The sequence below is a fragment of the Aulonocara stuartgranti genome (genome assembly GCF_965226115.1).
Source record: "Aulonocara stuartgranti genome assembly, chromosome: 14".
Classification (NCBI taxonomy): Eukaryota; Metazoa; Chordata; class Actinopteri; order Cichliformes; family Cichlidae; genus Aulonocara; species Aulonocara stuartgranti.
The window spans coordinates 17221386-17244997 of record NC_138950.1 but is presented as its reverse complement, the minus strand read 5'-3'; the positions used below and the strand labels follow the sequence as shown (position 1 = coordinate 17244997).

General features: G+C 39.5%; 1 protein-coding gene across 1 annotated transcript in view; it reads right to left on the bottom strand.

Annotated features, from left to right (window-relative positions):
• The window catches only part of ppp1r37 (protein phosphatase 1, regulatory subunit 37), a 48763-nt gene that overhangs the window by 4524 nt on the left and 20627 nt on the right, over window positions 1-23612 (bottom strand). Inside the window, exons 2-12 of the mRNA XM_082504163.1 lie at window positions 23285-23382; window positions 17680-17725; window positions 17399-17499; window positions 12064-12183; window positions 8475-8625; window positions 8136-8291; window positions 6524-6636; window positions 3673-3814; window positions 3402-3568; window positions 1100-2738; window positions 899-976 (exon numbers count right to left, since the gene is read on the bottom strand). Coding sequence (XP_082360289.1) covers window positions 900-976; window positions 1100-2738; window positions 3402-3568; window positions 3673-3814; window positions 6524-6636; window positions 8136-8291; window positions 8475-8625; window positions 12064-12183; window positions 17399-17499; window positions 17680-17725; window positions 23285-23382 — 2810 coding nt within the window. The 3' untranslated portion in view covers window position 899. The remainder of the gene's footprint in view (window positions 1-898; window positions 977-1099; window positions 2739-3401; window positions 3569-3672; window positions 3815-6523; window positions 6637-8135; window positions 8292-8474; window positions 8626-12063; window positions 12184-17398; window positions 17500-17679; window positions 17726-23284; window positions 23383-23612) is intronic.

Here is a 23612-nt window from a genome sequence, read left to right as displayed (position 1 = left end):
GGCCTTCACATATCAGCACAATCCAGCACCCCACACACACACACACTCTTATTACCAGTGAGCTGGCAGGCTAATGTCCGACTACAGAGCTGCCCCTCTGTTACACAAGTGTTTGAAAAGCTGCAGAGCATGTATGAAAACATCTTAACACTTCTCTTTGATACAAGCATTGCAACTAGTATGTATCATTTGTTTCTAGGCTACATGGATGATGACATTTAACACCTATTGTTTGCCCTATATAAGATCTGATTTATGACTGGATGTTATTGGTCATATGAGATTTAAGATTGTGCTGTTTCATTGTCTGATGAAGAGCAGACACTTGTGTTTTGCATCATTAATGTCATTATCTGCACATTTGGTCATTTTATTGCGTTTTAAGTTGTGAGAAATAAACTGTAAACTGAAATATTAAAAGAGCAGAAGCAGAAAACACAAAGTGCCTTTTCTGTCATTTTCGTGCTGTTTTTCTACCAGAAGGAGAATGTGCATAGAACGTGCTACATATTAGCACCAGCTTAACACTTTCCAGAAGCAGGTTCTGTAGCATTTTCTGCAAAGGGTTCTCACGTTATGGTTGGTCTTCATCAGTTGCATACTTTAGAGAATAAGGCTCGAACAAGTACACAAATATTTGTTTTCTAGCCACTAGAGCCGGATGAAGTCTCATGAAGGGCAGCTTTGAAATCCGGCCAATCAGAACTGACTGGGCTCTTTAGGTTTAAAGTAACTGAGGCTGACATGAGGGGCTGTTAGAGGGCAGGCAGAGACTCGTGTTTATTTGCTGATTAGCACAAACAGGAATTATGTTTTTTTTATAAGTTATAATGCAACAAAGTAGTATTGCTTCAAGCACACTCTGCAGCAGATTAATAGTGTGATAAATGCTCTATACCTCACGGTGCATCTCTCCCAGTCTCCAAACTGGCTTCCAGCAGCAGTTCCTCCAGGTCCTGTCCACAGCTGACACTCACTACACGAGTGACACATAAGAGACTTTAAAACAACCTTTCCACAACAACAACAACAAAAAAAAAAAATCTACTGAATGCGACCTGATTTAAAAAACATGACATCAGTGTTCACACATTCTCACCGTGCTCCATCACACAGCTGCCAGGCTTGGGGCTTTCAGTGTCGAGAAGATGGAGGGAGAACTCAGGTTTCAGGCCATTGGGCAGAGCAGCACCGAGCACCTCCCCTTCTAGAGCCTCAGCAAAACTCTCTCCCTCGTCTGCAGAGCTCTCGTCAGCCGATTCCTCCCTTTCAACCGGTGGATTTATTTGAGTGATGGCTTCAGGCCAAGATGAGGTGGGGTTAGGACTTTGTGTTGCATCTCCTGTTTGAGGATTTGACTCCTGTGCTCCACCCTGAGTGACAGCTGGTGCCTGCAGATCAGTGTGGACAGAGGGGAAAGACTCTGCTTCCTGTTCATGTGCCTCTGGTTGTTGCTTTGGCCTTGGCTCCTCTTGGTTTGGCTGTTCTGTCTCTGCTAAACTGAGTTTTTCATTTTCTGGTAAGCTGACTAATATTTCCTGCTTCTCTTTCTGTAGAAGCGTCTCCTGTGTTTGGTGTGGTAAGCAGGCCTCCTCTGCCGCAGTTACTACATCATTTGGTAGCTGTTGCAGTCCAGATGTTAACAGTTCCTGCTGTGTAGGTAAACTAGTCTGGGGTGGATTCAGTTCCTCTGACTGTTCACGCTCTCGGGGTATCACCTGCCAATCATTTCCTACAGGACCTTTCGCCTCCTCTTCCTTTTTGTTTCCTTCTACACAAAGAGGCTCAGGTTGGGGGCTTTTAGGGCTCTCTGTTACCTGGTCTGATGAGGAATTTAAAGGCGGAGCTGGTGACTGTAGACTTGGATCTGTGTTTTCAGTTGTAGACTGTGGCTCTAGTTTGCAGGTCTGTGGAGTATTTAGTGCTAAAGGACTCTGCTCTGTCATTTTAGAGTCTGTCAAAAGAGCAGGTGAGTTCTCCTTCATTTCCTCCTGTGTCAGTTGGGTTTGTGTAGGTGTCTGAATTGTACACAGGGGTTGTGTCTGCTGTGTTGTGTCTGCAGGAGTCTTTGAGGGCTCTTTAGACTGGCTGGGAACAGCAGGCACACTTAACTGGAGCTGATGCTGTTCAGGGGGGCTCTCCACCCGGGTCACCATGAAAATCTTATGACCCCTCCCAGGGCTTGAGACGGATATGCAACGTCCAGGAGATGGAGGTGTGCCCGGAGGAGCTGTAGATTCTGTGACGGTGACAGAAATTACGCTTGACCCTTTGGACGGTGAGGCTGAGGATGTATGTGAGGCACTGAGTTGAGACTGTGCAACCCCTGGATGGGTATGAGTAGCAGTCTGGTTTGAGAGAGTGGAGGAGTTTGAAGTGGAAGATTTTGTTACCACCTCGCTTTCCTCCTCGTCCTCAGTGTCAGAGTCAGACTCCAGATGAGTCTGGGGAACATCTGAGTCAGAGCTCGCTCCTGACTGCCTGCTTGTCTGCGTTTCATTTCCTGCCGTTTCATCGTCTTTATCCTCTACGTCACCTCTCTCCTCTGATGCTGATTCATGCTCCTCCTCTTCCTCCTCCTCTTCTTGCTCTTGCTCTGTGGCAATTTCAGCCATAGAGGCAGACTGCTTCATCTTCTGCTCATTATCCTCTTTTTCTTTAGCAAGGATGAAATTCCTCTTACAACCATTCTGGATCTCAGCCAGCAGGGCACGCTGTGTCTCAATAAAGCTCTTTACCTAAGAGACAAAAAAATAAAAAAATACAAAAAACACATTTCTAATATGCAAAACAGTCACTGTAACAGGGCCTTACTTCTTTCATTTGTTTTAGCAAGAAGTATGTTCTTTCACAACACAATCTTTTTTCTTTTTTTTTTTAAAGGATGGCATCGTGCTGGCATAACAGATGGAGAAGATCATAAGTACCTCTCCCCAGAAAAAAGACGATTGTACTTTTGTTGGGGATTAACTAACAACTGAGATCTGTTGCCTATTGGGTATTTATCAGAGCAGTGCACATATCATATCATAATATCAGCATGGCTCATCAATTTCTTTTACAGTTTTTGGACAGGAGAAGTATTTGGCACCGTCCAACAAGCCACACTAAGCTATACCTAAACTGTAAATACCTGTATTAGGTTTTGGTCTTCTCACTGGAATTGCTGAAAATGAGTCATTTTATATACACTGAAAACATCACCTCCTCTCCTTATGAAGTTAAGGGGGCTTCGAAATCCAGGGAAAATATTGGCAAAGTACAAAGGCACCTAATTTCAACCCAACAAACACATTTGTACACAGCTGAAATGGGATAATGCTGCAGAAATATTTGGACTATGTTCAACCATCTCCTTCCTGTCCTCTCTACCCTTTACCATTTCTTATTCACATACTCACAGTTTCTTTCTTGGGCTCCCGGTCAAGGTCGAGACGCAGCAGAGAGGTGTTAACCTTCAGGGCAAGAGACAGGGCCATGAGGCCACCTGTTTTAATCTCATTCTCTCGAAGGTCCAGGCGCAGCAGTCTGGGGCTCTCAGCAATGAATTCGGCCACAGCCACAGCTCCTAGAGCACACAACAACAGGAGGCCAGTCAAAAATGCCAAAATCCAACACACACGCACACACCAGAAAAAACTACAGCTGAGGAACAAATACATCATTTCCTACCTTCACAGGACAGCTTGGTGGAAGCAAGGCCCAGCCTGAGCACAGAGCGGTTGGCGATCAGCCCGTCTTTCAGCTTGTGGACTCCTTCGTTACCCACCGAATTATGGCCGAGGTTCAGAGTCTCCAGACTCTGTGTGCATGGCTGAGAGGAACAATATTTAAATTACAAGTGGAAATAATAATGAATAACATAATCACAGTGTTTTGCTGTGTTTTTTAACAGTACAGGAATAAGTACAGAAGTACAGTACAGAATGTCTATTCTTATTTAATACACTTAATGTACAGAATTCACCTGCTTGCTGCATACATGCTACATACATGCACATTCACATAATGTACATAATATATAATGTTCTTCCTCTCTCCCCCCTTTTGCACAAGTTTAGGAGCGTGTCAGGTTACATTTCACAGTGTGTTATACTTGTATAACTACGCATGTGATGAATAAAGAACCTTGAACTTGAATAAGCTTTGTACATCTAGTGTAATTTTAGAAATGTCAAAAAATAAGCAACGTTGTACTTTATGCAGGATTCAATGCCTACATGAAGTGTTTACAGAAAGTCATTCTCTTTAAGTATCATTGAGATTTGTTTTAAAGGTCTCATCCCCAAGTAGGCAGTTTTGATATTACTTACTATTTACTCATCCATTAAGAGTATTTATTAAGATCATTCCTGTTAGCTAGTGCTAAAACGTCAAATGCCCATTTAAATGAGTGAGCACCAAGCCGTGCTGCTTTTACATTTTTGGGCAACATTATCATTTCATAACATTTTAGCAGCCAAGTAAACTGTGGTCAAATCCAGGGCTGTGAATGATTAGCCAAAACAATCAAAGGTTCTTTTTTATCTGTGAGAATTGAAATTTTAGGACATTTTGTTTGAACAAAACAAACAAACAAAAACAAAAACCAACAGACACATTTATTGGAAAAATCTCAGAAATACTGGTTTAAGTAATCGAAAGGCAAAGACCACCACAGGTTATAAAAATAAGTGAATCCCTCTTATAATTATTAACATGTGTGGTTTAAGCATAGTTATCTGCCACATTAGGTTTGATGATAAATTTTTAACCCATTTTACATTATTGCATTTCCTTTTCATGTAGCTTAAAGTAAATCCTGTTTTTATCTAAAAAAGTTTGCTTACAATAACAATTTGTTGAAAAGTTGTCTCACAATGCAATCACACTGAACCTAAGAATCAAATAAAACCGATGGCTTTATGTACAAGATACAGGTATGGGTCTATGTAACAAATACAGTAACTGTGATATATACAAATCAGGGCCATTGCACCTCCTGTGGGCCCAAGTTCCAAAATTCCAGGCTTCAGAAAATGTAGCCAGTTGGCCAATGACACCACTGGTGCAAGAAGCTTTAAACAGAGCTGCACACTCTACTGTATGCAATGGAAAACAGCACTTGTCTCCAATAAGATATCCTTATTTTGGACTTATCAAACAGTGTCATGTAATGCAAGTTGCCTTTTTGTCCACATAACAAACACGTCCACTTTAAAGACCATTAACATTGAACCTCAGTTTGATAAAGCATGAAACCTGGATGTTGTCATTCTGATGCTGCCAGTTACATGGGTCCAGAAGGAAGCGTCTCTATGGCTACGGTAGCTTTTATGTATCACATGATGAGAGCTGGCTATTAAAATGAAATTCAAAAACTACATTATAGGTTAAAAATGACAAACAGTGAAGCGTAACTGCAGCCCTGCCCATAATGAACATAACTACACCAAGTCAACAAAATTAACCAAATCTCATTAATCACCATCAATAAACTGGAAGTAATGAGATCAACAAATGTACTGCAGTGGATTCATGCAGTCATTTATGTTATGTTAGTTTTTTCTTTTTTAATATACCCAATGGTTTGCAACAAGACCTCTGACCACTACATACAAACAGAAAAAAGGCAGTTATCTGTCCTTGACAAGGCTGAAGATGGAATGACTCATCAGAGTCTGTAATACTAACACAATAAAAAGATGGAAGGAAAGGACACTGAGAGGAACAGATAATGACATTCAATCCCTCAATGACAGATGTGCGACTTCAGCAATGGATTATCTGTAACTAACCACTATGAATTTATTCCAGGTTGAACTGGAAATGGCACGACCAGGACATGAGATCACATTATTCACTTAGTGAAATACGTCAACACAAAATGTCAGGTGTATTAATGACAAGTTTATGCGGAAATGTCCAGTCAAATCAGACGTCATAGCACCTGTTTGCACAGCACACTAACACACCAGCTACACACCTGTCTAAAGTAATTGAACAGCAGTTTCCAAAAGGATATGCAAGTATGAATGCCCATGAGGAAAATAAACAGAGTTCTAAGTCTTATTTGTCCAGACATTAAGGAGTGTGAAACATAGCCTGTGCAACCTGAGGAGAAATTGGAAACCCCCAACCTTGCTACGTCTGCTTCAAGCAGGGTCCTGGATGTGACTCACCATTATTCCAGTAAAGATGACATGCTTTATGGGTAAAATGTATTACAATAATTAAATTACAGTCATAAACATTGACTGAGGTAGAATTAAAATGTGCACATGTGCAGGAAAGTGAGCCCTAGCTGGGGGTGGAATATCCTAGCAGGATATTAAGAAACGAAGAAATAAATAGCAGACTTCTATTCGGATCACTTATCTGACAGAGTTTAAAAAAAAAAAAAAAAAAAAAAAAAAAATTGCCTTCCAGGTGCTTTTTTCTTTTCTTCTTTTTCTAAGTTTACACACATAGGCTGTTAAAACCTTCAATCAATGTGCCTGACTTCACTGTGACCAAGTGTGTGTATCTGTTTGTGTGTGTATACCAGTGCAGCAGCAAGGTAGCCCATGCCATTATGCGTGAGCTGGTTGTTCCATAGCACCAACGTGACGAGGCCTTTCCTCTGTTCTTTTAGTCCCTCACACACATAGGCCAGACCTGCACAGAAACACACACAGACCGAGTTCTGATGAGCATCTAGAAGATTACTGTAATGTTGATGAAGTGCAGTGGAAAAAACTTTAGCAACTGTAAACTGTAAAGCCCATATTTATATCCCTATGCATTGTCACAACTTCTATTGATATAAAGAAGACACATTTGAGGATTTTTAGGACCCCTTTAATGTCACTTTAAATGAAATCTAAAAGTGAACATGCAACAGAAATACAAAATATATTTCTTCTGCATAAATACATTTGCTTTAGCTTAAAACGAACAGTAAGGAAAATGGTTAAGTAAAAAACAAGCCAAAAAAAAAAAACCCCACACCATTTAGCCAGAAAATGAAATCGGCAGCATCAACATGGTATGATTTTTAATTTGAGAAGTAGATAAAAATGAAATGGTTGTGAAAAATAATATTCCAGTGTTTCCTCAATCTGTGGGCCAGTGCCAGGACAAAGTAACAGGAATTATTATTAACAGTAAACAGTAATAACAACATATTATTATTATTATCACTACTACTACTATTGTTGTTCCTATTGTTAATATTATAATTCCTTTTTTTTTCTAAAGACAGAAGTGACAACATATCTAATTAGCCTATTGTTACCATTAACCACTAAGATACATGTAATTATTGCCTTGAAGGCCTGAAGTGTTAGTCAGACTACAAGGGAAAAATAGAGTTCATTATGTTATGACTAACGAGTGGTTCAGCTAATATCTGCCCCCTAAAGTTATTATTATAGTAGACTTAATCATCAATCGCTGTATGTACACCAACTGCAACAACAGTGATTCAGTGCTCCCCAAAATACTGCAGTCTTAAAGTATGCAGTAGCATTATGGTGCCTAAATGTGTAGCAGGAGTAAAAATAACATTTTTGCACAGTGCTGTAACTAAAACATTTCAAGTAACTGAAGATCCTTAGGCCACCCTGTGTGTGAGACCATGTACTTCTTATAGCTTTCATGGCAAGGTTTTTCCTTAATAAAATCAATCTCGCCAGCCACTAAAGCCATTTTGTCTTATCCGAAAGGACACTCACCAGGATTGTTTCTTTAAGTGGAGTTTCATTTAATTTTCATTTAATCAGGCTAAAATCAGTATATGTATGTTAAAGCTCGCAGCTGCCTTAATATGAAGATACTTCTGTTCAATACTTAATGTTATTTTACTGGTTTGTGTATTAGCTTTCACTTGTTTGCACTGCTTTAATTTTGTATTATTTAGCATTTTGTGTTTGCCTGCTTTTGGTTTTACTGCTCGTTATACAAATTTTTAATATCTGAATATGATCTACTTCTTTTATGTTGCCCCTTTGCTGAGACTGAAGGATTTTTAAAAAAGTTTCAGTGAAACAATATTATGGTACATAGAGCAAACAAATCTAACAACAAATACCACCCCGATGAAACAAAACTGTAAATAAATAAATAAATAATGATGGTACTTGTTACTGTGTCAGAGCACTATTACTGCTTCTTACCAGAGTCCAGGATGTGATTATTACGTAGGTCCAGGATCTGAATGTTGTAGTTAAACTTGAGCAAATTGCCAAGTTGGGCTGAGTCCTGCAGGCCATTGAGCTTGTTGTCAGCAAGGTACAACTCCCGGAGGTTCATATTCATCTTCAGAGCTGTAGCTGTATCAGTGAGATGAAAAACAAAAGAAAAGTGAGGGAAGAAAAGGTGAAGAGGTTAAAGAAAACGGTAAAAGGAATAATAATTTTATGTTTAATCAGATAAAAAGCTTCTCTGAAGGTGAAATAAAGCTCCACTTGCTATTGTACATCCTCTGTCACGCCCTAGTACTTTGGCTGACTTACCCAATAACATGAGTGGTCTGCCAGAGAGGCCAGCGTTCTCCAGATGGAGGACTGCCAGGCTGCCACTGATCCTGAGCGCTCGTGCTACAAAGGGAGCCGAGTGGTCCAGTAGGGGAGTGTTACGGGCATCAAGATACTGCAGAGAGCTCGTCTGAGGGGGAAACACCAACAGAGGTGCAAATTATTGGCTATACAACATAAACATCCCCAAGCCCAAAACAATCCACATTACTGTGATGAAAACAATCACAGCATGCCTCTTGGAATGAAATAAAATCCTAGTGCAAAGGCCAAGCAGGATAAATATGTAAGTGACTGAGTAAAATAGCCAAAACACACAGAAACATGCAAACTTTTAGTGGAACTGCTTTGATTTTAATTGAAGCCAACATAAAGGCAATGAGAAGTAGTGTTGTTATTTATGTAACCCGAGGCAGATCTCAGGGATTGAAGGACATGCACTTGCCGAAGCATTTGTTAATTCGATTCCACTTACTTCATTGAAATGAGTTATGAGTTTTCATTGATAATGTTCAAGCTGTGCAGCATTGCTTCATAAATCAGACGGTCATTGCTCGGAGACAGGGAATGCCTTTTGGTCCAAGCACTGATCAAATGCCAAAGAAGTTTCCCACACATAGTTTTGATTACAGTAAGACCGTTGTACACAGTTACCACATAATCACTGACTGTGATTAAGAATGTGGTGTTTTTCCCTCTAGGATTAAATTAATGACCCAAATGGAAAATAAAAACAAATGAGTAGGCCACAATAATAATAAAGAGTGCAAAGTAATTTGTTACTCTGCAGACAGTTTGCATACAGAACAGATCCACAGAAGATAGCCCTCCACTCTGTGATGAGCCACCTGGAGCAGCAGCAACGCTACATCCGAATGCTCTTAGTGGATTACAGCTCAGCTTTTAATACAATCATTCTGGATATTCTCATCACAAAACTGGTCACTCTTGGCCTCCTCCCTCTCACGTGTGCCTGGATAAAGGACTTTCTCACTAACTGGCCCCAGACTGTAAGACTCGGCCCTCATCTCTCCTCCACTCGCATGCTGGGCACTGGCTCCCACAGGGCTGTGTGCTGAGCCCCCTCCTGTATTGCCTCTGGACCCAGGACTGCAGTTCGACCCACAACAGAAACCTCATCATCAAGTTTGTTGATGACACCACGGCAGTTGGACTCATCTCAAAGGGAGACGAGGCAGCCTACAGAGAGGAAGTCCTGAAGTTGGCAGCATGGTGTTCAGAGAACAACCTGGCAGTGATCACCAAGAAAACCAAAGAGGTCACTGTCGACTTCAGGAGGCACAGCACTGACTTAGCTCCCCTATACATCAAAGGTGAGTGTGGGGGGGGTCCACACCTTACGGTTTTCAGAGTCCTCATCTCCACTGACATCTCCTGAACAGACAACATCACAGCGGCTGTCAAGAAGGCATCAGCTGCACTTCCTGATGGTCCTCGGGAAGTACAAACTGGACTCCAACCTGCTGCTGACCTACCGCTCGTCCATTGAGAGTCTGCTGACATACTGCATCACAGTATGATACGGTAGCTGCACTAAGGTGAATAGAGTGAGGTTTCAGAGTGTAGTCAAGGCAGCACAGAAGATCACAGGATGCCCTCTCCCCTCCCTGATGGACATTTATTTCTCACGCTTCCTCAGCAGAGCAACAAACATCATCAAGGGCAGTTCCCACCCTGGTTTTGACCTGTTCAACCTGGTTCCCTCAGGGAAGCGCTACAGGTGCATAAGCACAAAGACTATCAGACTCAAGAATACTTTCTTCCCAAAACTCCTTCAACTCACACATGCACTGACAACACAGTTCCACCACCCAATCCAAGGACTTCCCTCTATACACAGACTACATAACTACCATTACCAATACTTAATTTTTGTGCAATACCCCGGACTGTAAATATATCACACTATTTTTCCCCCCGATTCGTATATTTTATATTTTTGAATACTGCTCATATGTATACAGTGCTGCAGAACCCCCCTTTCTTTTCCCACATGTCTGCACTGAGTGGGAGATGCTCAGTATCTTATTGTACATGTGCACAGTGACAATAAATTGCATTCTATTCTATCCTATTAGTGCTGTTCACCGCAGTACACCGAGCCAACCTAACACACAAAAATCTCTGCTTTTTCATAAAAGTTTGAATAGTTTGGGAGGTTTTTTTGGGTTATGAGTCACACTTACGACAAAAAACAAACCAACAAACAAACGAAAGAACAGTAACCAGTAACTCCACATAGTTTGCTTTGATTAAACAACAGCTGTTCACATCAATGTGTTTTCTCTCATGTGCTGCTGTCGTCCTTATATATCAGTGTGTTTAGCCGTTAGTGATTTGAATTCTTAATAGTAATAAGTGATGACTGACGTCAAAGGGTGACTTATGTTTGCAGCAGCACTGACGATGAAAGGTCAGAGATAAGAAACAATACAGAATCTTGGTCTTTTCCCCCTAGACACAAAGCAATGACTAACACAACACAAGTAAGCAACAGTTTGAGCTTCAGCCTGAAGAGCTTTCTCACTAAAAACAAAGCCTTTTTACATTTTTCAATCACTTGTGTAAATTGTCTTCAGTGACTTTTCTGAGGACAGATCTTATTTCTTTCAGTCATTCCATCATCTTCTGTCACAGTTCAACTATTGTTTTACTACTTGTTTTTTTCATGTGCAAAACAAAAGCACATCCTCTTGATTTTAAGGTTTTCTAAATCAGCACATAACAGAAAACTGGTCCTAGTGGGACTATTAGAAGGAAAAAAAAACGCTAAGGAGTTGCTCACATCATTGTAAAGAAATTCTGGCACACTCTGTTCTATTCAGTTCATTGAGATTTGCAAGGATTTATTCATGTACAGCTCTTTTAAGGACCAGTGACAGCGTTTCATTCAGGGTTGACATTCACCTTGATTCTTTTCTTTTTCAGCATTTCTGTTTTAGACCTGCTGCTGTGCTTGAGATCCTGTTGCATGACACAATATCAGACACGCTTCAGCTGTCAGACAGATGGCCTCACATTTGACTCCTTGGTACTTTGGTATAAAGACGAGTTGACAAACAACTCAATAACTGCAAGATTCCCAGGTCATGTGGCCGCAAAACAAGCCTCGCTTTGCAGACCCTAACTGATACTTACCCCAATTTCTTTTACTAAATACCAAGAATGTCCTTCATTTTTCACACACTGCTTTGACACTATGTCCCAATGCACTTCATTTAGTGTGCTTACTTTTATAATCTCTCTTTTTTAAATCATGTGTTATTTTAGAATGATGAATGTTTAACTGACTTTCTTTTTTTAAATTTAGTGACAGTCGTTTTCATTTATTTAACTTTAAATTTGTTTACTAGTTGTTATTGTGCCAGGTTAGCTCCTACTATTGCAGTTTGCATTACTAAGAGCCTGATGACCACTTTTTCCTGAAGGGTAGCTGTATGGGCAGAAACAACCCTCCTGGTCTTTCAAGGGTTAAGAGTTCAACTCTGCTCAACACCATGACCTTTGCACACTGTAGTTGTTGGTGTATGGGAGGATGATCTCTCACCTTTCGCATCATGTGAGCTGCGGCCTGCCATCCTCGTGTGCCAATGTGCTTGTTGAAGGAGATGTTGAGATGTGTGGCCGACTCATAGTACTCTATCATGTCAAAGAGAGCTGAGGCACCCTGAGGGGGAGGAAGAGGGAGAGAATAGGAGAAACATTAACCAACAGATTAAAATCTAACAACTTAAAGAACTCTCACAGTTGGTCCATAGTGTTACAACGCTGGAAGAGATGTTGTAATGCAGCTTGGAGCAGTTGTAGTTGCCAGGGTAACAATCCCTCAAGGCAGGTGAGAAGTGCTGAGGTTCAGACAAGGTTCAGTCCACAAATTCTGACAACTTGCAATTCACCTATGCATGGTACAATCAATGTTCCCTCTAATGTTTCATGTGTCTGAGCGAACACGCAAACTCCCTGAGCGGACCCTTGGAGCACTGTGAGCAACAGTAGACGTGTGCACTGTGGTCACGCCAGCACTGAATCCATCCAAGTTACATGGTTTATTGAAATAATCAAATTACAGCATTTACATTTATGTTAGACTACTTACAATGAAAATTTAAAAAAAGAAATCTTGTTCATGACCTGTGTAGTATGTTAACACTACTGGAAGTAAAAATAACTTAAACTCCAATTTTGAAAACACAAGAATATATATATAAAGCTCTGACTTGCATTATGAGTATGAGCCTGTGGTCTGGGAGAGAGTCCTGTAACTCTGTCTGCAAAATACAGTATATAATGATTGTTGGGCAATTAAATATATAGTTACTCCTTCAAAAAAGTAACTGAGTTATGCAAACAACAAAGTTTTTTGCAGCTGTTTACCTAAAAATGCAGCCAAGGCGTTTTTTTTAAATAAACAGTTAAAACTATTTTAAGAATAATCAGCTGTTCTGCATCAAATCTGATGCCACACAAATCATTTGTGCCACTCCAAAAAATAATTTCTGTCCACTATGAGATAAAGGAGAACAACAGCCTGATACCTGCAGGCCTGACGACAGGAGATGTATCACTCCTGTAACACCTGTAACATTCAGTAGTCGCATCATTGTTCTGGCAGACGCAACAAAACTATTGACAACACTACACACTAACTACGCAAGATTTGCGCTAAATGTGGCAAATCTCTCACATCTCAAAACACCGCCACAACTCCTAAAACTTCCCCCCTTCCTAAACAACTAAATGCCATGTTACCATATAATTTTTTGATTGGTCGACATGATACATTTTTCCACCAATAGGAAAGGGCAGGCTTTTTTGGTCTTGTCTTTGCTCACAGGCAGAGAGTGTTTTCGAGCGCTTTCCTTATAAAACGCCGTTTTTACTGTTTCTTCCCGCAGTAAATATAAACAACGATAGCATTCAGGAAGAAAACCAAACATTGCATATATTTTATCATAACTCCGGTTTTACGTGGCCTATCAACACAATTTAAAAACAGGTATAAAGTCCACACTTTTCCCGTCAATTGTTCCGTCTGTCCTGCTCACATCTCCAATGGTTGTACACGTTGTCCTTAACGTGGCTTCACTCCACATCAGCCACGCCGCTTTGCTAGCTAAAACAATTTAATTTCAATTCAGGTTAGATTTTTTTTTTGTGCGCAACGCAGATTTTCTGTGCACGGAGACCGTGCCAGCAGTGCGCAATTGCGCACGCGAGCAGCTTAGAGAGAACATTGGGTACAATCATCACCTTCACAGGCTTCCTAAATAAAACCAGCCTCACCAACAGCTGTCATCACTGGTGACATGGTCATGCACTGTGAAATCATCCCTAACAGTGAGACTGTGAATAATGAGCTCGATTTTAACTCCCTGAGCTGTCAGAGTTTGTGTTTGGGGTGAGTACCTGAACTGTGGTTAAACTACTGTTCTTCTACACCCAGCACACTTAAACACTGAGGATTTTGGCACTGACCTCTCATTCTACTTAGCGGATTTGGCTTCCTGCAACTTTATCCTTTTAAACAACACGAAGTTCATGTAGAAGAGTCACTGTTTTGACACATTGGAGGAGGTCTGGTGCACTTTGTGATCACACATGAAACTGTGAAAAAGAAGCTGAAAAGGTTCACGCTTTGAATGGAACTGTGTAAAGGCTCTTTTGGTTGAAAAGTAAAGTACAAAATGCTTGATTAACTTGACGTCCATCAAGCAACATCATCATGTTGTTTCTGAAATATTCCAGAGTACTGCAAAAACCAAAGTGCTGTGTGATTGTAAGACTCCAAATGTGCGTGGTAAGAATCAGAGGCAGGACTAAAATTAAATATCAGGTGATCAAGGATGACATAAGTGCACTCATGATCAGTGTTTTAATCTGGCTTTAATAATGATGTCAGAGGGGCAACTCAGTATATCAGTAATTCCTGAAAAACTACATAAAGATGATGGCACCGTAGTGAGGATGGATGTCTGGTTCTTTTGCTTTTCCTATTTTCCAAATATAACTCATAGCTGAGCATATCAGCTTGCTGCTGCAACACTAGATCTCATGACTGGATTCTGAGTTTCTCATCTGTTTCAATGGAAAAAATAAATAAATAAACATACAATAATATTGAAATAAATAAATAAACTGACCCCACAACTGATCAACCAACTGCAGGAGGTGATCCAGATTAAATGTGAGATTATCCTTTTCTGATGCTGATAAAAACTAACAAAGTCAGACAGGCTATGCTACTGCATAGTATCTCCTAACCTTTCCACTTTGCATTCGTTTATACTGGAAGACATTACCGAGTATACAGCAATGTGTGTTTATCTACAGGGTGGAGGAAGATGAGTCATTCAGTCCAATAAAAGCCATCCTGTAACTCTGCTTCCCGTGCTTGCGCCTTCACAGGCTTCTTAAAACATCTCTTTCTAACCATTTTTCTCCTTTCATCTTCCCATTTCATTCCCAACAAGACGCCACTGCTGCACAGTCGAGTCAAGTACGAGCCAAATCAAGCCATCTACTGTATACCTCTCACACCCACTCAAAAATGAACCCATCCTCTTCCCGAGTCGATTTATTTTCTATGCCAGCTTCCTCTAATCCCAGCTCATCCGGCAACACTACTTCAGTATTTTCTCCTTTCAGAGCTTCATTTCATCTCAGCCCAAGGCGAGACACTTGCCTGAGACTGAAAAACTGCTCTCTGGTGACTCAGTCGATGACTCATTCTGCCACTTTATTCACATTTCTGGGGTAATGTTGCATGTTGGGTGAAATTAAAAAAAAGAAACAAAAAACAACAACAACAAAAACCATCACTCTACACTGTTACTTAATTATATATATTTTTTAGATTTTATTTCAGTCCAAAAAACCATACAATGACACATAATGTCTCTCCAATTTAATTAGTAGAAGAACTTGTGAGATGGAATGCGGTGATACAATTTTTGCGGTATCGATGCTCCGGAGCTGATAATGCACTCTTTAAGCCCTACACAAAACATCTGCCAATATTTGCGCAGAAGCCCTTCAGCACTGGTAGAAAAATGTTATCCATTTGGTTGTCTGGATATGTTTATCTAGTGCATGAAAACTGATCCATGGCTCACTGCATTTACACCTGGTATTAAAATGTATTTTTTCCATCTGGACTGTGCGAACATTGTGACTGGATCACAATAGGCAAATTAGTTAGAGCCGGCAGACTTGTTACTGGTTAACTGAAGCAGGTCCGTAAATGGATGTATAAACTTTTGTTAGGTTTGAAACTGTGACACAAGACCCACTGGTGGGGTCAGTGCCATTACAGGTAGGGCATGGATGACCAGGGGAAACTATGAAGTGAAACTACTTTGAATGAATGGGATTTTTGTTGGAGACTTCCCCAACAAAAATCCCATTCATTCAAACAAGAATTTGCTGGTGCTTTTATGGTGACCTCTATTTATCTAAAAATAACTTTTGTTATCTGTGGTCTATAAATATTCTGGCATGTATGTTTTTTTACTCTGAAGAGGTTCTTTTACAAACACCAGGAAAGAACCACTGTTTACATCTGCTGAGATCACTACTCATCTGTCCTTCACATGCATAGTCTCTAAATCAGGGGTCAACGGCAACGAAATGCAGTTTTTATCCATCCAGAAGTGCTTTAGCAATTATATTAATATTATGTTAATTGTATACTGATTGAAGAAATCTAATGCAATTTGGTCCTCGAAATTACTTTTTTTTCTTAGAGAGATTTTGTTTGTTGTTGAGTGCAATGTTAAAATAAGTTCTTTAAAACCAAAAAATTATTTAATATGAAGGTAATATGAGCAGAGAGTACAAATATGTTGAGCTATTGGCTGTGTTAGTTCAGTGAGAGAGTTCTTCATAAAGAAAACATTTTTCACTAGAAGTCAAAAACTAATGGGTACACTTATGTCTGCATTTTTATTTTGTGCACAAAATTATAGCAGAAGTCCTGCCACGTGTCTGGCCAGAAATAAAGTTTGTTTGTTTATTTGGTAGTTCAATGAAAGGCTTCAGTTAGTTAAGAGTGAGAAAAAAATGCATTCACATTTGCAGTTTGGTTTTCACATACAATATTTGAAATAAAAACAAACAAACAAACAAACAAACAAAACACTACATTTTAGGAAATACTGGTAGGTTTTTTTCTTGTTTGTTTGTACTACTTGAACACTGAAGTCGCCTTCCAATCAGATAACAGTGCCTGCAGGGGCTCACAGCTCACTTAGGTTTGAGACCCTTGCTCTAAATAATAACATAAAACACTGATGCATATTTTAATATTTAAAGACATCGAGTTACTTTGTCTTTAAGGTCACTGAAGAAAATATTTCGGCATTATTAACTAACCATGATTAAATAAAGTGAAAGCTGCCCAGAACCATCAGGTTTCCAAGACCTCAAGGACTGCAAGTTAACAGACTCTGCAAACGTGCCGTTAACAGCAGGTGACAGGGAGCTAAATTAATTCTGCAGTTAAAGAGTGGAAGTACTGACACAGTTTTGACAGACAGGAATTACGTAATGAGCAGTAATTAAACTTTCTGGTCCAAAGCAAACTTCTTCCTGTATGACTCTGGCAACAGAGTATGTGTGTTCTGGAGGGTGTGTGACAGGAAGTGGTCAGTGTCCATGTGTTCCACACTACGACACTGTCTATCTGTGCATGTCTGCAGCCCAAACATTTTAATGGTGTTTACACAAGTAGACATCTGGGGTAATCAGAAAACTCGTGACCACATACTTCATGTCCTGCTAGTCCTGTAATCGTGGAAAAGTTAATGAGAGTGTAACTGAAAGCATGAATCAAACATGAAAGAAGATGAGAAAAGGGGGAGAAGCAGATATTTAAAGCATCTTACATCTTCATCCAGGTTGGTTTGCTCCAGGTCCACCAATTTAAACTGGACCCTCTTCAAAATCTCTTCCAGAGACTCGCATGCCTTGTAGTCCAGCTTTTCACCTAAAATATATCCACATACACTTGATCAATTAACCATTCAGCCATGCAGTATTAGATGCTGTTTATAAATTAAAGTTAGAAAAACTGCAATTACTATTTTCCACATGTTACACTGTTAATTGTACTGTATCGTTTGTGACTGTTGTAGTGGGGGTTTTGTTTTTTTGGTCTGGTACTTACCTTTTAAATCTAAGCACTCATTTCGTTGTGTCAGGTCTTTCAGTTCCTACAGAAACAAAAACAAGTAGTGTCAGGAAGGGTTTCCCCATTGAAGCAATCTTTTCTTTTCACATGTTCAAGCCTTCACGTGATTCAGCAGGCAGTTCACGAAATGGTAGATATCACATAAATCAAGACAAACAATTGCTGCTAAAAAAAAAACATTAGCTCCAGGCTCCCTTAGAGTATTTATCTTCTGGTTTTGTTTTAGGATGCACTGAAAGGGAATGCTCAGTCACCCCCAATGATGACAATTTTGGCTGTATGGGATAGTGTGTTACAGAAAGTGTTACAGTTAATACAAAGTCTTGCAACATGGATGGGAACTGAGTCCCAAAGTAAAAACCTAAAGGCATGTAAAAGTGAAACTAAACTCTAAACCCAAATGCTTCATTTGGAAACTACAAATCACTGAGAAACTGACACATACACCCACAAAATGTAGAAACAAGCAATATTTCCTGTATCAGTGCCAGTTAGCGGCCTGTTTGAGGGCACAAGACGATCATGAGTTTGTCTGTGTGAGTTGGTAGAAACGTTTGTATTCACAGTTAACCGGCCCCAGCATCAAATGATCTTTTAAAACCAAACATGCTAGTGACTTAACGGTGAAAACTTTTACCTCTTGTGCCAGTAGAAGACCTAACCACCCACAGAAACATTAAAAACATACAGGGTGCTGCCCTCAACACTATGTACAGGTAAATCCCCCCTCTCCGGTTGACTGCCCAACCAATTCAGCATGAACTTCATAACCCCGGCCCTCCTGTCTCACTGTCATTACTAATGTGTATTGCTGAAGGTGATCACACTGGTTTATTTGTATACGGAATTCATTGCCTAACATATAAATTATGAGTTCCCTAACACACACACACAAATATCACATGACAATTGCTCAAAATATTGCACTATTAATACAAGCAGCAGGAAATGCAGTGAAATTAAATAATGCTGGAGAGCTGAGAGTCACTGAGCTGTGACATAAAAGTAAATGTACTGATAAACGTCACATTATCATTAGTTTTAATATCTTTTAGCACCCATAAGATGTTGACTATATAAACACAGACAGGCAAACATTTCTGGCAGTTTAACAGCAAGCACATTTTCACTAACAATTAACATGAGAACCTGTCAGAGAGTGTGATTTCAGCAGTGCAAATTCCTTTCAGGCAGAATTGCCAGAACCAAAAATAGTGCATGACGCAGAGTGTGCCTCTGCGCGAGTGGTTGCATGGGTGTGCATCTTTGTGTCGTGGGAAGACTATATCACGCCATGTTTCAGTTTAACATCTTGTTCGTTAAATGCTTTTACTCTTGCTTTACAGTCCCCACAAGTAATCTATTCCGTAGTTCACACAGTCATCTAGTATAAGGATTTTCTGCCCAATATCAAGACAGATATATAGCATCCAAGTACTCATAGCCAAAAGACCGAGGTGATGTATGACAAAATCCTCCACTTTTTTCTATTAAATGTGACTGTTACAAGGTCCTTTTTTGTGTAGTACACACTGGCAACATCATTCCACAAAAACAATCAAATAAACAGTAATACGTGTCAGTCAAGTTTTGCCAATTAAAGTAAGGACAAACAATTAAACTGAACATTTAGCATGTAGTCTAACAGTGAAGAATTGATTTTAATGACTAATCTTAACACAATTTCTCTTCACTGAGGTTAAATGTATGTTTAAAGATATACTAACATTTTATTAGTTTATGTAAGGTGTCCATTATTTGCACCTTGCAACTATTTTAATTAACCACAGAGAGTAGTCTATAAACTTATTAAATTATAAAAGAAATTACCCATATATGCCCCATCATGTGATATTTTCAGAGTTTATATCACTCCAGTTTACAGTTATATGGTCAGAAAGATGATGTGATACCAAAGTGGCCGGATCCATTCCCTGATTTGGGATAAAGCTGCTTCCACAGCGCATGCAGATGTACAAGCGGTGCAGAACATTTTGCAAAGAATTTCCTGGAGTTCTTGTGGATTGTGAGATCCTCATTTCAGACACCTATGCATACATAAGAAGCAAGCGTGCATGCTGGCTACATGTAAGACACTGTGCTCTTCAAGGAACTGCAGCAGCAGAAATGTGACACAAGGCTACCAAGTATCCAGGTTTCAACACTGTGGTCAGAGTTAATGCAGTAACAGGCATTCAGCATATAGCTGCTTAATGGTAAACCCCCCCCCAAAAAAAAGAAACCCCTCAAATCTACACAAACAACTAGCCAGAAAAGTGCCACGTGTACTTAAACTTAATAAAGAAAGCCTTAAGAGTGAATGAGGAAAAACAGTAAACGGTTATTCATCTCTTGCTAACTCCCTCCTCTTACTGGCCAAACATCTGGTATGTTTATGGGCGGCTAAGGGTGACTAAGCAGAAATGAGAAGGGTAGAAGTGGACTAACAGCAGTGGAGAAGTACAGTGGGAGGGCAGACATGAGCAATCAAAATACGAGTGAGGGAAGGAGGGAGATGAGGCACTTCTGTGATGACGAGACATCCCCGTACTGTCAACCAGTCAGCCAGTGGAAATGTACCCAGACTAAAAGACTAAGTGGAGCTGACAGAGGCAGCTTAGCACATTGACGTGCAGTTCCACAAGTAACTGTAATGTTAGCCTGGCCTCTTTCAGCTGACCAGACATGTGATGAGCCCCTTGAATCACAAATGTGTTTCCATCTTGAGACCAACTTTCCTTCAACTTCATCACTCTCACAAACCAGCAGGTACAAATGTGCAAATAGTTGAGAGGCCCACTGAAGGGTTTACAGTTTATGTTCTACAGTAACTGAACAAACAGAAGTAAGTGCTAATTCACTGCTGCTGCCAACTCCCATCTCCTGTTAGCCTGATAATAAAGGAGTTGGCTTGGTGATGAGATGCTCCTACAGAAATAAAAACCGGGAGACAGCTACTCACATGTTAATAATATAAACACAGTTCTAAAGTATTACAATTATCAGACCAACTATTAAACTATTCCACTGATGACTGGGGCATTTATCTAAACAGAAGAAAGTCAATATAAGAGACAGGCCATTACTTGTACAAACAATTATCCCTTCTGACGCATTTGCATGAGAAATACTGAACTGTCACTTATTGGTAGAAAACATTTTAGAACAGTAGTATAAGTTTTCCTCCTGTAATACAATAGAAACAATTAAATGCACGGCTTTCTCTCTTGATGCAGGACAATTCAACCTCACCTCATTACTCATTAAATTACATCAAAATAATATATACTTAAAGTGTAAAGATCCTTAAGTATAACAAATATGTGTCCTTTTTTCAATATCAGGTTTCCAGCATAATCATCATTAATACTGATTTACCAACGTAAAGCTATGAGTTTCTTCTTAACAAAGAGGTTTGTAAAAAATGTATTTTCTTTTTGATTTTCTCTGCATGCGTGTGTACTAACTCACATACAAAGGCACAAGGTTGGCAAACTATAAAAACTAACAGCCTCGAGGCTTCCCCACTGGATCTGAAGAACTGCTTATATTAGAGGGATTATGAGACACATGACTGAGCAGGCTAACCCACAGGAGAAGGCCAAAAAACACCCGCGTGCCTGACGGGAGTAACAACCACTCTTACGGAAAAACCCTGTATCTACAGGATACCATCACAGCGCTTGTCCAAAGTCATGCAATGAAGGATCACACCATGCCCTCAAACCACATTAACAGGCCTTTGAAGTGTTTTCATGACAAAAACAAAAACCTTCAGGATGTAATTTTTGGAAAAAAAATTTGTTTGACCTCACAAAAGGATTTTTGGGTGCCGTCCAAATGTTTAACTGTTGGATGTTTGTCCACCTCTTGGTTGTTGAGTGGAGCCCAGAGCTGCCATAATTTGAACAGTTTCAGTTGTTGTATAGTATACATGTCCTGTATCCTTCGTATTGAACAATCATTTGGCTAATGGTTTCACAGTGTTTCTCAAAGAATTAGTTCCAAGGGAAACCTGAGCTGGGTCAGCAACTGACCTTTCCAAATAAGAGTACTGGGATTGTTCATTATATCTGGATGGTTTGGTTCGCTTTCATAAACAATGAAAAGAAAAATCAACACTGCAGCTTGACAAGGCAAAATGCATAAAAAAATTAATATTGTATACCAAGGCAATAGCTAAAAATAATAGTGATTAAAAGTTTCATAAATCTGTGAATAAAAATATCATACATTAAACTAAAGTTCTCGACATCTAAGCTTTAAATAAGACAAAATACCTGAGCAGCTTGAATTAAAGATGATATGAAAAACAAGGATAACAGAAGTAAGGAAAAAATGTATACAAACCCCCCAAAATTCACATTATCAGTATTAAAAATAAACAAACAATAAAAACAACAATTCTGATTGAATCTATGCTTTGTTGTACATGACACCAACAGGATTTTGTATTTTTGGGTGGGTTTCTTTTAGGTGGCAACAACTTTTTTTTCTCCACATATTTATGCAGAGACCTTTCATGGTTAGCACTAACATTGAACCATTGGTCATAAAGCAATTACCATCTAAAAGCAGCAATATCTACAGTAACAGTGAGAGGGAGGATTGGCCACATTAAACTGAGCTTAAAAAGGACGGAGAAAGCAGCGGGTCTGTGGTTGCAATGGTTTTGTTGCGTGCCAAGACATTTAGGACCAAGGTCCACAGGAGGCCAATATGGTTGTTATTAACAATAAATAAATAAATAAATAAATAAATAAATAAATAAAACAAAATAAAACATTCATTATGTTATTATGTGCAGTTGAAAACTGGAAGAATTATTAAGTGTTTTTCCTCCTCTAGGTAAATTAACATTTGTGGGAAGCTCATCCTGTTTTTTGCCCACAACACATTATATGGATCAAAATAATGAGCCAAGACAATTTGTTGCTGCTTAAAATGAGACACCAGTTCATACCCACAGTGTTTGTATTTAACGTTTCAGTTAAAAATATTGCTCTTGTTTCTTCATACTAAACTGGATTGTTAGCTAGTAATATTAAGTATTAAAACCACCTCTATGAAAAATGAATAGATACACAGCTAAATAAGCAGAGAGCTTGAAAGTTCCTAATGTTGCATAGACAGTAGACCGCATCTGGTTAGCTGATACACTGCAACTATATCTTTATGTAGAGACACCATAGTAAACAAAGGACCTGCGTCACACACAGGTTAGTCACATTGCCGTTATCCCTATGGGCATAGGCTCAGTCGGTTACAACACTCTCAGTCGATCTACTGAAATCGACTGAGACTGAAATGGGGATGTTCAACCTCTAAGCCCTAAAAGTCTCAAGGTGGACAGGGCTTTGTAATTTATCACCCTTCCTGTGGCATTATTTTTATAACTTTGTCACTAAAAAATAACTTTTTTTCCCCCAACAACAGACAAAAATCCAAAGCTTGTGCAATACAGTCTTTAAAACAAACAAACAAACAAAAAAAAGACTTTATCACTAGTGGGCTGGCAACATCACTGACTTAATCTGTCAGTTGTGTGTCAACTGTGTGCTTGTATTATGTTGAGCCTTACCTGTATCTGTTTCAGCACTTTGGGTATAGGTTTACAGTTGAGTTTTTGACAGGCTTGTTTATAGGATGAGAGGATCTCCTCCACCGTCACATTCTGAGCTGCAAAACAGAATACAGTCAAAAAGGTTAGGGTCGCTTTTATTGGTATGTTTCTTCATACATAGTTCTTGAAAATGAAAACTCACTGCACTGAATGTGGCTCATGTTTGTGGGGCGAAAAAAAAAAAAAAAAAAAGATTCTCCAGACATAGTGTCAGCATTTATATTAGAAGGCTTAAAAAAAAGTCCAACATTGAATTTCATGCACACAGCTTTCTGGGCAAAAATGC